We start from the raw sequence: 11629 nt of genomic DNA, 5'->3' as shown, positions 1-11629 counted from the left end.
TTAGATTATGTTTTGTGCCTGTGGAGGTACAAGTAGGTATAAGGTTTACCTGTGAGTTAAAGAGTGTCAGGGGGCATTCTGTTGGTCATGAAAGGCTATACCGGCCTAGATCATGCATTCATACATTTTAAATGGCTAAATTATATACTATGTTGAATTTATTATTCGCTTATTTGATTATGGCTTGCTTTGTAATAATCAATGTAGATTTCTCTGTTACTGAGACTGTGGTTGTTTCACCCCTTTCTTTTCAATATTTTAGGTCCAGACGAAGGATCTAGTGGTGGACGGAGAAAGGAGCAAAGCTAGGGGTTTGCTTATGATTTGTAAAGAACTACAACCTCTTTTTTTGAGAAAATATATTGTAATGTATTTAGGATTAGGGTGCCAGTAGGATATGATTATGTATGTGTGTGTGAATATGTGTGGATTGTGTGCTTGTGTATGAATTTTTATCTGTTTGCAGACTTGTGGCTAGGAAACTTAGTTATGGTGTGTGGTTTTGATGGATTTACTTAGTAGACCAAGTTTCTATTACAAGCAGATATTTATTTTGATACATATGTGATTTTATAAGCAAATGCAAAGTGATTGCATTGCAAATGATGTGCTATGGGCAAACATACACCTTGGATAGAGAGAGTGGGTGCGTGGGCCCCACAAGAAGCTTTGAGCCAAGTGAAAATGTTTAGTATATGTATTTATATAAATACATGGTATTTAGATTGATTTGTAACCACCCTTGTATGATTTGTTCATTTTGGGGGTTTAGGGTTCATTTTGGGAAATGGCACCCGGGTGGTCAAATTTTGATGTATGGGGGTTTTCTATCATTTGAATGTTCTATCAGGTGTTTTTAGTCTTATTTGACATATCCAAAGTGTTCCCACAAGTTTGTGACCATTAGGATGAGATTTGGATAATTTTGAAAATGGTTTTTACCAAAAAGCTGTACTTTTGCATCCGGATGTCCAAATCTTAATCCGATCGTTGGATTTCTATAAAATTTGAGTCACAAGTAAAACCTTTTATAAGCTTCGTGTGGGATTTGGAATCATGTCGATTGGATATCAGATGGAGAAACGGCGTACTCCAGAATTTGGTCTGGAGGTGCTGTCATTGCTGTCATGACAGCTACAGTAATTATATTGTAACCTGCATAAAATTCAATCCGTCCGTTGGATCTTTTCAAAATTTGGTATGCTAATAGTATTCTTAAAAAGTGACATGTGGGCTTTGGAATCACTCCGATCGGAGGTCGGATGATGAAATGGTGCACTCCGAAAGTTAGTCCGGAAGTGCTGTCATGACAGCAAAATTGACCAAATTTTTAACATGTCCAATTTTTAATCCAACCGTTGGATATTTTTGAATTTTGGTAGACTTATAGTACCCTTTGAATGTGAGTTGTGAGCTTTAAAATTTCTTCGATCGGAGATCGGAAGACAGAACGGTGCCTCCCTGAAGTTGACTCGGGAGGGCTGTCATGACAGCAATTTAATGCTGTCATGACAGCATATTTTTACCCTTCTTTCGCCTAACTTGCTTCCGTGCTATAGGTAGAACCTATAAATTTTTTTTAAAGGCTTTAAATGTTTACTTTGCAATTGTATATTTGTTTAGTGATTTAATGGTTTGTTTCCTAAGTTGGTTTTAGGATTAATTTCCTAACTATACTTAGTTTATTTGAATTGTGTAATTTTTGGATAACACTCGGGGCAAGTGTTACAAGGCCCACCTATGAAAAGATTAAATTTTTTCTTTGTAAAGCTACTTGGAATTGCCTACACATTAACTTTGATCTTTTCACAAGAGATTGCCCTTTCGGTTGCAACTCTACTGACAACTCCATCCATATTTTGCATGAATGCACATAAGAAAGTATGGATGAAACTAGTGAAACACTCCAAGCTTAACACTTCCTTTTCTCTTTCGTTATAGGACTGGATTCTCTAAAATGCAAAAAATAATGTTGGAAATCCTAATATCAGGAGAACCCCTTGGAAGAAACTTTTTGCACATATTTGTTGGAATATTTGGAAAGAGCGTTGCAAGTTTATTTATTCTGAAGATCACATACCTAACAAAAATATCATTTTCACCTATACCCAAGGCATAATCAATGACATGCACTTTCAATCTCAATTTGAAATTATGCAGATAAACCAAGACAGATCTCTCGCTAGATAGACTCTTCCAAAACCTGACTAGGTTAGATTTGATACGGATGGTTCTGTCCTCAATAATGGAGCTACTTCTTGTGGTGGCTTCATCTGTGATGACCAAGGTAACTAGATAAAAGGGTTTATTAAAAGTCTTAGTTATCACCTAACACAACCACAGAACTCTTAGTTATCCTTGAGGGCATAAATCTTTATTGGAGGAGCAATTTCAACCAAGTTAATATTCACACTAATTCATTAGAGGCTCTAGTGCTTATCCGGTTTGAACACAATCCAAACCATCCTCTTAATGACACGATAAAAAAGATCAGATGCCTCACCATGAAGGATTGGGTTATCACCTTCAACCATGCGTTCAAAAAATCTAATAGGCAAACTGGCTTGCTTGTCATGTTACAAACAATAATATTGATATTTTAATTTTTGATGTACCACCCCTAGGGTGTCGTTTCTTTATGGGTCTTAACTTGACCTAATCCCCTCTATTTGTATGGCTTGTTGTGACCCTGTGTTAAAAAAAAAAAATTACTTTACCATGTTTTGTCAAACATAAAAGCATTTTTTGTTGGGGTAAAAAAAAATTCTATTTTTTTCTATGCTGTGAAAGCTACTGCTTGCTCAATCATGCCTTAAACACAGGCAGTTTGGCCGTTACTACAACTATGTTAAATTCACTTTCTCCTCACAATTTAATGTTCTACCTTGCAGCATTTTACAACCACCTGCGATGTGCTTGAGGTTTTATGAATTGAAGTGTGTTCTAAGCTATTCGTGTATTTATACAATTTGAAATGAGTTGCCCTATTTCAAACCCGATGAAAGTAAAATTTCTTGAGTTTTTTTATATTTTGTATTAATGTATAATTTGCATTAATAGTTCAGCACAAGATTAAAAGTTGAGCCGAGGAAAAACCAAAAAATAACGTCACCCAAAACAAAAACAAAAACAAAAAAATAAGACTTTTTTTTGTTTTGGGGTACATGAGAGGGCAAAGCCCAAATAAAAAACAGAAACTAAATAAAGAATTTCATTAGAGATCAAAAGTAACTTGTTTGTTGTTTTCAATCTAATTTACTTCTGATCAAAACTTTCGCCAGCCTCCTAGGCCCTAGTTTCACGGGAAATTTAATTCAGCCCAACCTAACTAACTTGTTCGACTTTTTATTCTCTTTGGGACTAAGGCCGAGTACAAATAGTCAAATATAACTAATTTTAAAACCCCAAATAAAAGCACCGCAAACTAACAAAATTTAACCAAGATTTGACTTTATTTGGACCAGAACACAGAAACCCGCACATCCACTGCAACAGGACACCTTGAGCGAAACAAGCAAAATTTGCAGGCGCAGGATGTGAAGGAATTATCCACGTCCTCCCCACCAGCAAGAAACTTAGCGACCCTTGAAAAAGTTCATTCAGAAAGTAAGGTATACCCCACACCACTACCTATTTCTATAGTGCCTCTTCCAAAGCCTACAAGAAAGCTTCTGTGTCAGTTCGGCCGAAACCCCTCAAGTCCCAAATTTGCAGTCAGCCAACTGCAAACCTCATCAGTCTCTTCAGGGACGGTGTAGTGACCCAGGCTGCAGACAAAATGGTTTTGAAGTTCATTAGGCTGCTTTCCTGGACAAATATTATAGGCTTTGCAGAACTTATAGTAGAATACCCATTATAGCTCCTAAATGTAAGATTCCTGAATCCAGCTGAGCTCAAGGTCTGTGCAGATTGCTCTCCCTGCCTAAATGCAACCACATCATCAGCTGCAAAAGGAAACCAACTTTCAAGATGAAACCTTTTCGGATAACATCAAGCAGGAAGAGATCATTATGGCTACAATTATCAGCTGTAATGTTAGATGATATTTTGGTACTTGTGTAGTGATGAATCAAGCTTGAGCTACAAGTTCTGATAGTGGGTATTATCATACTCCAACTTTTGCTTCTCACCGCAACATACCTTAACACTTTCATACATTGTCATGCTAAGGGCAATATACTTTTCTGTGTATTTTCTAAGGCCATAATCAAGAACTGAGATATATATAGCACTTGTTCCGCATGGAAGCTTATTAACGAGGACAATGAAACTGAAGCACTTAAGAACAATGATTCGCTCATGACAAATCATGATCATGATCTGATTTCTGGATAAATGGCCATAGATTTGAATTGACAGAAACAAGATATCTAAAAATAAGGGCATTGACATGGCACTAAAAAAATTCAATAAATGCAACATGCAACGACCAGTGGTATTCCAAAAAGGAATTCTATGCTGGTGAGAACTCAGTTTTTCTCTTCCATATTAATATTACCCAGTGATACTCCTAGAAAGAAATCCTTTACCTTCTTTTTTCAAGCACAAATATATGACACAGCAAACAGCACACGTGCAGACGCGCACATGGAAAGCATCAGGATAGGTTATCTATTTTTTTTTAGTTTTCGGGTTAAATTAGAAGGATTTAAACCCTTAATCTCTATCTATACCCCAACCTACAATTAACATCTAAGCTATATAAATAATTGAACTTTCTTCAGCATGTGGAATTTGGTGAGAAAGATGAGGCAAACATGCTTCCATGCTATTCAAGGAAAAAATTCCCAATAAATTTGAATTTGCCAACTATAATGAAGACTGATCAAATCGATGAATACCTAAGCCATGGCAGAGAAGTAAGGGCAATGCTGCTGCACGCCTTAAGGCATCATGTGATCCTTCAATTTGATTTCTGAGGCTCCTGCATAAATAGTAGTTTCTGAGTTAATTAACCTTCCCAGATAAAAGGACTGCATTGGTAGGTGTGCCTTAATGGCAGTATTTTATGTATTGGCCTGTTATATATTACAGAAACCAAACCTTGAACAAGGAAGCCAGCCACTTAAAGCAACAACTGCACTTAAGTTGACAGGATAAGCATTTCCACCTCCATACCGCCCCAAAGCATGGCATGTAGCTGAGTAAAGTGCAGTTGCAGCACCCATACTGAAGCCCCCAATACCAATTCTGACTGCACGGTCAAAGCAATAATAGCATTTAAGTCAAACTATATGGAACAGGGAATTGTAGATGACAATCTCATTTACATGATCAAATTTTCAATATTTGCTCTATGTGCTTCAAGAAAGAGTATTTTTCCCCCTTTATGATAAGTTAAAAACTCCAAGGGCAGGGTAACAGCCATCAAAAAACAAAACCTCCAATTTCAGTTACTTTATCAAGTAGAACTCTGGTTATAAGAACCTACTATGGAATATCATGAGAAAGTCTCAAGTAGGAATCTTGGGCTTTTAAACTCTCGCAGTAGCTCTCTCTTTAATTTAATGCCATATACTGAGGAGCTGAATGAGGGATAAAATGGAAAAGTATAGTTTTCTACTAATACTGAAGTGAATAATAAAACAAGATCTTATAGTGCTAATGGTGTCTTGCAATCCATGTAGCCGACCCCACCTAATAGGATAAAGGCTTGTTGTTGTCGCTATCGTTGTTGTATAGTGCTAATGGTTTATGGTTCGACTTGGTGTTGGTCAAATATAATACAAAATGTTGTGAAAGAAAACTTAAAACACCCTTAATATGTAATGATTTTCTTCAATGAGATAACCACTATTAAACTATTAGATAAGAAAATACGGAAGGCAATAGAGGCATAAAGTGGTTTACTACTTCAATGTCTTTAAACATTTTGATCCTTTGAGTGATCCTCAAATAATGACAAACCCATGGATCTTTATTACCATCATTAAAGTATATTTTATTTTCTTAAATTCTATGGAAATCTGTTCCGATACATTGGTCAGTCTACATGACCAAAAGCAATAGATCCACTGGTCAAGCACCATGTCATGAGTCTAAGGAAATTTTAAGGATGCCAAAAGCCTAGAAAATGCTTATTGGCATCAACTGTTTCCCTAAGGAGAGCTTTCTATAATGATTGCAATTAATTTAGTGTATCACATAATCTAAGGAAAAGAAATAGCATTCACCATCTTTTACAAAACATGGATATAAATAGTAGTTTCTCAAGTGATCACGGTACATGGAAAACCTACTATTTGGAGGCTCTGTTGACAGAAGATTTGCAACGTGTGCTGCAGAAGCATTTAAGCCCTCTATATCATCTGAAGCATTTTCAGAAATATCTCCTACATCAAACCCTGGGAGAGATCACCCAACCAAATTAGACTCTGGCAATTATGGACACAAGAGTGGACATTAAATTCCATATTGAATGCAGAGTACGAACCAAAGAATTAGCATATGACATTGCTATTTAGTAGCAAATTCTAAAGTGAAAGATAAGTGGGAAAAGAAAGGCAGTGTTGCCAAGTCAATAACATGGACTTTTCAGGAAGCAAAACTTACAGGCAGTGCAAGGAAATCCACCAAATATGGCTACAGGCCTTGTAGGAGCAGTTGGGCAAATCCATTTAATCTGTTATAAAAATTTCCAGAGAAAGAATGATAAATGCTAGTCAAGAAAACATCTGCTTTCCTAACACAAAAAATAACTCAAAGCAGATGCTAGATGTGCAGTAGAAATGGAAAAAAAAAAAAGTAAAACGAACACGGTTATTCTTACATTTGGAAGAGGAAGAGTTTCCAAGAGCTGGGACCAGCTGCAAAACAAAAGTTCATTCATTATTGGCTAATCTTGAATATTTCAACAAGGCAAACAAATTGGCCAAAAAAATATTAGGAATGTCCAGGAATCAAGAGTTATGTCAGGAAAGGTGAAGATAATTGTAACTATTATAAAGATTCTTTAAACAAATACCCATTAAAAGTATATCACCTCCTACCTAGTTTTGGGGCCACATGTTAACAAATGGCATATATGATATTGCATGAATATATGCACTGACCAACCTAAGTCATAAAAATTAAAACAAAGAATTAATTACTTAGGCAATAGGACAATACATGTCACTCATTGGTAAAAAGTGTGTTTACGTCTGCTGAGTTTTGGTAATAACATAGCTAGTGAAGTTGTGGTCCCATGTTCCATTATTTGGTACATAATAATCTAAGACTTAAGGTTTCCTGAACTGCAAAAGTAAATTAGTTGATAAGAATCTTCTGGAAAAGGGTATGGAGTTCCAGAACTTAAATTAAAAAATAAACTCCTCAACCAGAAGGAGACAATATGTTGACATTCATGCTCCTCCCCTTAATTTTATTTGAAGCAAACAAACCCATGATTCTCGCCTAAGGCATATTCTCAGGCAAAAGTAGAAGGCATCCACTCAAGCTAAGTTTGCCCATAAAAAAGGAATAACTTGTTGACATAATAATAGTTAAAATGCCAAGCATCACCAACTCCTTGCTGTTGAGCCATGCAGATTGATGAGGACAGAAAGTGAGCAAATCAGTGGTGGTTTGTTGCTGCATGTAAAATGAATTTACAACATTTGGTCTTTCACCCCATGTGTCAACGAGCTCAAAAGGAAGAAAACTGTTCCCTAATACACACACACACACACACTCTCTCTCTCTCTCTCTCTCTAACAAGTGGAGTAAAATCTTTAAACGATACTTGCTACTGTTTAAAAAAAAAAAAAGATATACTCATGATAGCTACATACCTTGAGCCGTTGTCACCAAGGCCATGTAGCCAAACTATAGTCGCCTGGTGATTAGCTTTAGGCCTGACCACATGGGTCCTTCCAAACTCAAAAGTCCTTCTAGCAGTTCCACTGCCTGAACATTGCACCACAAAGTTAACATACAAAAAGGCCAGAAATCCTAGATAATTTAGCTGCTAGAAACCAAGATATTTTCTTCACCAATAAATCTATATATGCAGAGCACTGAAAATGCCATGGGATATGAACTGACCCGAACCCGAAGACGAGCTGTTGTAACTCATGTTTTTGTATCAAAACAGTTATCTTCTCAGGCCACTGTCAAGGCGCTTAATATGAGTGGCTGCAATGAAGAATATGAACATTAGCAATCTCTATTTATACACAAATGGGAGGTCACAAGGAATAATGGCAATGAATCTGCATCGGCTACCCTGCTTAAACTAGCTAATCCTAGTTGAAACCTCCTTGAAATTTGACAGAAAGCGAAAGGCACTGAAAAAGGAGATAGTTACTGGAGGGACCAGAAAATTTTTCAAAAAAAAAGTTAGAGCCCTTTTATGAGCAGAATCCCCAAGAGATTAAGCGCAAAATGTAGAGAACGAACGAACGGGAGTGTTTACTTTGTAATGCACGGAGAATAGAAGAGTGAGGGTTTGAAGAATCTAAAGCTTGTGGACATTGGGTAAAGACTAAGCAAAGAACTTCAACCAGGACAAGCAGAATATTGCCCAAATTTTAAAATATATATTGCCGGTGGATTGCACATTTTGCAAGATTGATCACTCAAAAACTATCAATGGGTAAAATAAGTTGAAAATGTTCATTCGGTGGTATGAATTTGCAAGTATTCATCTTTATATACATGTCTGCATAACACAAGAGAATCTGAAATAAAGAAAAAAAAATATTTATATTGAATGGTGAGAAAAAAAAGTGGGTGGAGCTATCTTTACACCAACCTGATGGGGAAATAAACCCCAAAAAAGCATTTGGTCTTTTTTCTTTTCTTGTGAACGTCCCTTTGCTCGTTCTCACGGCCTTCGCTCCCCTCTGTGTTGTGTCAGTTCTTTCTTCACACAAGAATGAGAAACACCCCAGCAAGCACAGAGCAAAGCTTGTTGATTTCTCACGCTTTTTGTTGACCCCAGTGCGCCTTTAACAGCTTTTATTGCTTTCCTCTGTCCCAGTTATCCGATTTCATCTTTCAAGTATTATTTATTTTATTCCATTTCCAATTCTTGCTCACTCATCTCTTTAAAAATTATTGTTTGTTCACTTCGTCACACCACAGTTTGAAGAAGAAAGCAATTCCATTATGTTATATTTTTAATCAAATTATTTTACTGGTTCGTACAAGGATTCATTATTATTTACCGCTTTTATTTAAAAATATAAAATATTTTTTAAAAAGTTAGATGTTAAATAATATAAAATATTTTTAATTTTTTAAAGTGTAATTATTATTTTTTTTTAAAACTACCCCTAATAATAATAACTTTATATTTATTGTAAGATATTTAGCAGGGATAAATATAAAAAGATAGGATTAATTGAGAAGTAGGTAACTATTTTATTGGAGGTTGAAATTCAGTTAAAAATACCTTATATTTTTGAACGAAGGGAGTATTTGGATTCAAAATATAAATATTTTTATTTAATTAATTTTAATTTAAAATATAAACAACCTAATACATCTAAATTTTTTTTTATTTTGCCTCATATATTTATTAGCCTAAATCTTTATATAAATGTATCTCTTATTCTTCATGAAATAATTTTTTTTGCCAAACATCATGAAATAAATTGATAATTGAGATTAGAGGTAAAAAAATAATATACATTTTTATCAAATGAAAATTTTATTAGGACACGTATTTTGTTTAAAAATTGTTTATATTTTAAATTGGAAGGAGTAATTTATAATGGTGGGGTAAAATCCAGCTGGGACAGAATAACATTAGAAAATTATTTCACCTGAAAGAGAATTCTGTGGAAGGACAGCCTGGATAAAAAGCTTGGTATAGTTTTGTCTTCTCTGCAATATAAAAACAGCTCAGAGTTTCAGCCTCGAAAGCAAAGTAGTGTTCACACTTCATGCCTCCCAATTCCATCTTCGTATCAAAGCCTTTTTTCGGTCATCTTTTCCAAAATGTCGTCCTCCTTTGCTTCCTTACAACTTACCTATATTATGTTTTTGGGTTTTTATCTTTGCAACTTTGCGCTGATTCTAAACAGTCTGTACTGATATATTCTTCAGCATCAACCACAATTTAATGAACAGTGCAATCAGAGAATCCCAGTTGGTAGCATAGGAAAGAAACCCTTTTCTATTCCCATGACTCGAAGCCTACAGATTACAGAACCACAAAAAACAGAAAAGAAGAAGATATTCGTGCCTTATGAATCATATTGATGACAGCAGGTTATCATTTTGACATGCGCGCACGGTAGAGAATGTTGAGAAAGAGAGTAAGGCTGGTGTTCATATACTGTAATGTGGACGTAGTCTAAAAGCGGACATTATTTAAAGCAAATGAAATGGTGTGCGTCTGGCATCTTTCAAGAATTGAGATCTTTTAGTAGTGTGAAATACTCAATCCCACGCCTCTCAACTAGATATATATTCTGTGGTTAATTAAATTAAGATCGCTTTCCCATGGCACAAAGTGATTATGGGAATGTCAAGTTATAGCTTTTGCGGGTGGAATATTTGACTTTTGGGAAAAACATGGTAAATTGGAATGGCAAAAGAAGCCCTGCCCACGAGCTATATTGTAGGCTGGCACTTGGAAATAGGTGCAGTTAACTGCCTTTTTCTGTGCTTGAGAAAACGATCATTTCTTTTTCTTATATATGTGTATATATAATCCCTCCAATTTGACAATAGTATATGGATACAAATAATTACAGATACACACTTGAAACCAAGGTTCTCGTGTCTGTGTGAAAGAAATCAATGTATTAATTCAAGGGTTAATAATTAAAACGGTAGTTAAATTATAATCAAATCAATCATAAATAAAATATTTTATTAAATTGATCAAAACACTAGTTTAATAATCTATTGATCTAACCAACAAGTTGACTTGAATTTCTATATTATGGTTAAAACATGAGAGGTTGGCTATATTATATCATTGTGAGACGTGCGTCAATAACTCAATACATAACCCCACCTACGCCGAACGTCCTGTATGGGGGCGAATTGAAAATCTTCCAAGACGTACTGCTTTGAAACGTATGGCTATGATGGCACAATCATGCTTTGCAGTGTCCCACTATTATGTGCTGTACAATGTGATGCAGGCGATGAAATTATTCATCTTAACGTGAGTTATTTTATACTACCTTGTTGCTTTTTTTCCCACTCAAAGATTGATGTGATGGTGTCCTCCTACCGCATGCATAGCTGCATTGTTGACAATAGGATTAAACAAGAAGGAAATCCAAGTGTTAAGTGATCAGGTTAATTAGTGTTGTGTGAGGCTCATGCCTCGTGTGTGACTTGTTTGGTTACAATGGATGAGGAATATCAAAGATTGGTAACCAATCCCAATAAGGCTCTGCTCAGGACAAGTGGCAAAGTTGATCCGACCAATTGGTGACATTGGAAACGTTTGCAAGAAAAGCAAAAGGAGGAGGGCATGGGCGCTGAGGGAGGACCATGTCTACGTTGTACAATACAAGCACCGTTTCCTCTAAATCCTGCCCTCCCTACGGTACTAAAAGACACTGTCCCAAGATATGGACCCTCCTTATTAATTTTTCATTTTATTGTTGGCACCAGATGACCACATCAGAGAATTGAAACTTGAGATTGAGAGTCGTCCTCAGGAACATTGTTTCAGTGGCAC

General features: G+C 35.8%; 1 protein-coding gene across 3 annotated transcripts; it reads right to left on the bottom strand.

Annotated features, from left to right (window-relative positions):
* Window positions 1–3198: 3198 nt before the first annotated feature.
* Window positions 3199–8956, bottom strand: LOC129301646 (uncharacterized). Of its 3 annotated transcripts, none has more exons than XM_054940220.1 (10): window positions 8735–8956; window positions 8026–8115; window positions 7773–7887; window positions 6770–6806; window positions 6553–6622; window positions 6240–6344; window positions 5044–5194; window positions 4842–4924; window positions 3851–3944; window positions 3199–3767 (listed from the first exon to the last, which is right to left on the bottom strand). In XM_054940220.1, exons 2-10 carry the CDS (start codon window positions 8054–8056, stop codon window positions 3677–3679), a joined length of 777 nt encoding a protein of 258 aa, XP_054796195.1. In that variant the 5' UTR covers window positions 8057–8115; window positions 8735–8956; the 3' UTR covers window positions 3199–3676. The 3 variants fall into 3 exon arrangements, with proteins under 3 accessions (XP_054796195.1, XP_054796196.1, XP_054796197.1); XM_054940221.1 differs by lacking the exon at window positions 8735–8956 and adding an exon at window positions 8396–8607; XM_054940222.1 differs by lacking the exon at window positions 8735–8956 and adding an exon at window positions 8206–8352.
* Between the last annotated feature and the right edge of the window lie 2673 nt (window positions 8957–11629).

This window comes from Prosopis cineraria, unplaced genomic scaffold (assembly GCF_029017545.1).
Source record: "Prosopis cineraria cultivar Desert tree isolate PC_DT_omini unplaced genomic scaffold, ASM2901754v1 PC2, whole genome shotgun sequence".
Taxonomy (NCBI): Eukaryota; Viridiplantae; Streptophyta; class Magnoliopsida; order Fabales; family Fabaceae; genus Prosopis; species Prosopis cineraria.
Note: the sequence above shows the minus strand (reverse complement) of the source record. Positions and strands in the feature narration are given on the sequence as shown.

Excerpts from the sequence above, each read along its gene's own strand:
- LOC129301646 (XM_054940220.1), bottom strand. The coding sequence starts at position 8,056 with ATGAGTTACAACAGCTCGTCTTCGGGTTCGG. Across the intron at positions 6,807-7,772 it reads CTTGGTGACAACGGCTCAAG|CTGGTCCCAGCTCTTGGAAA; the intron begins GTATGTAGCTAT and ends TTTGTTTTGCAG. Across the intron at positions 4,925-5,043 it reads GGCTGGCTTCCTTGTTCAAG|GAGCCTCAGAAATCAAATTG; the intron begins GTTTGGTTTCTG and ends CTATTTATGCAG.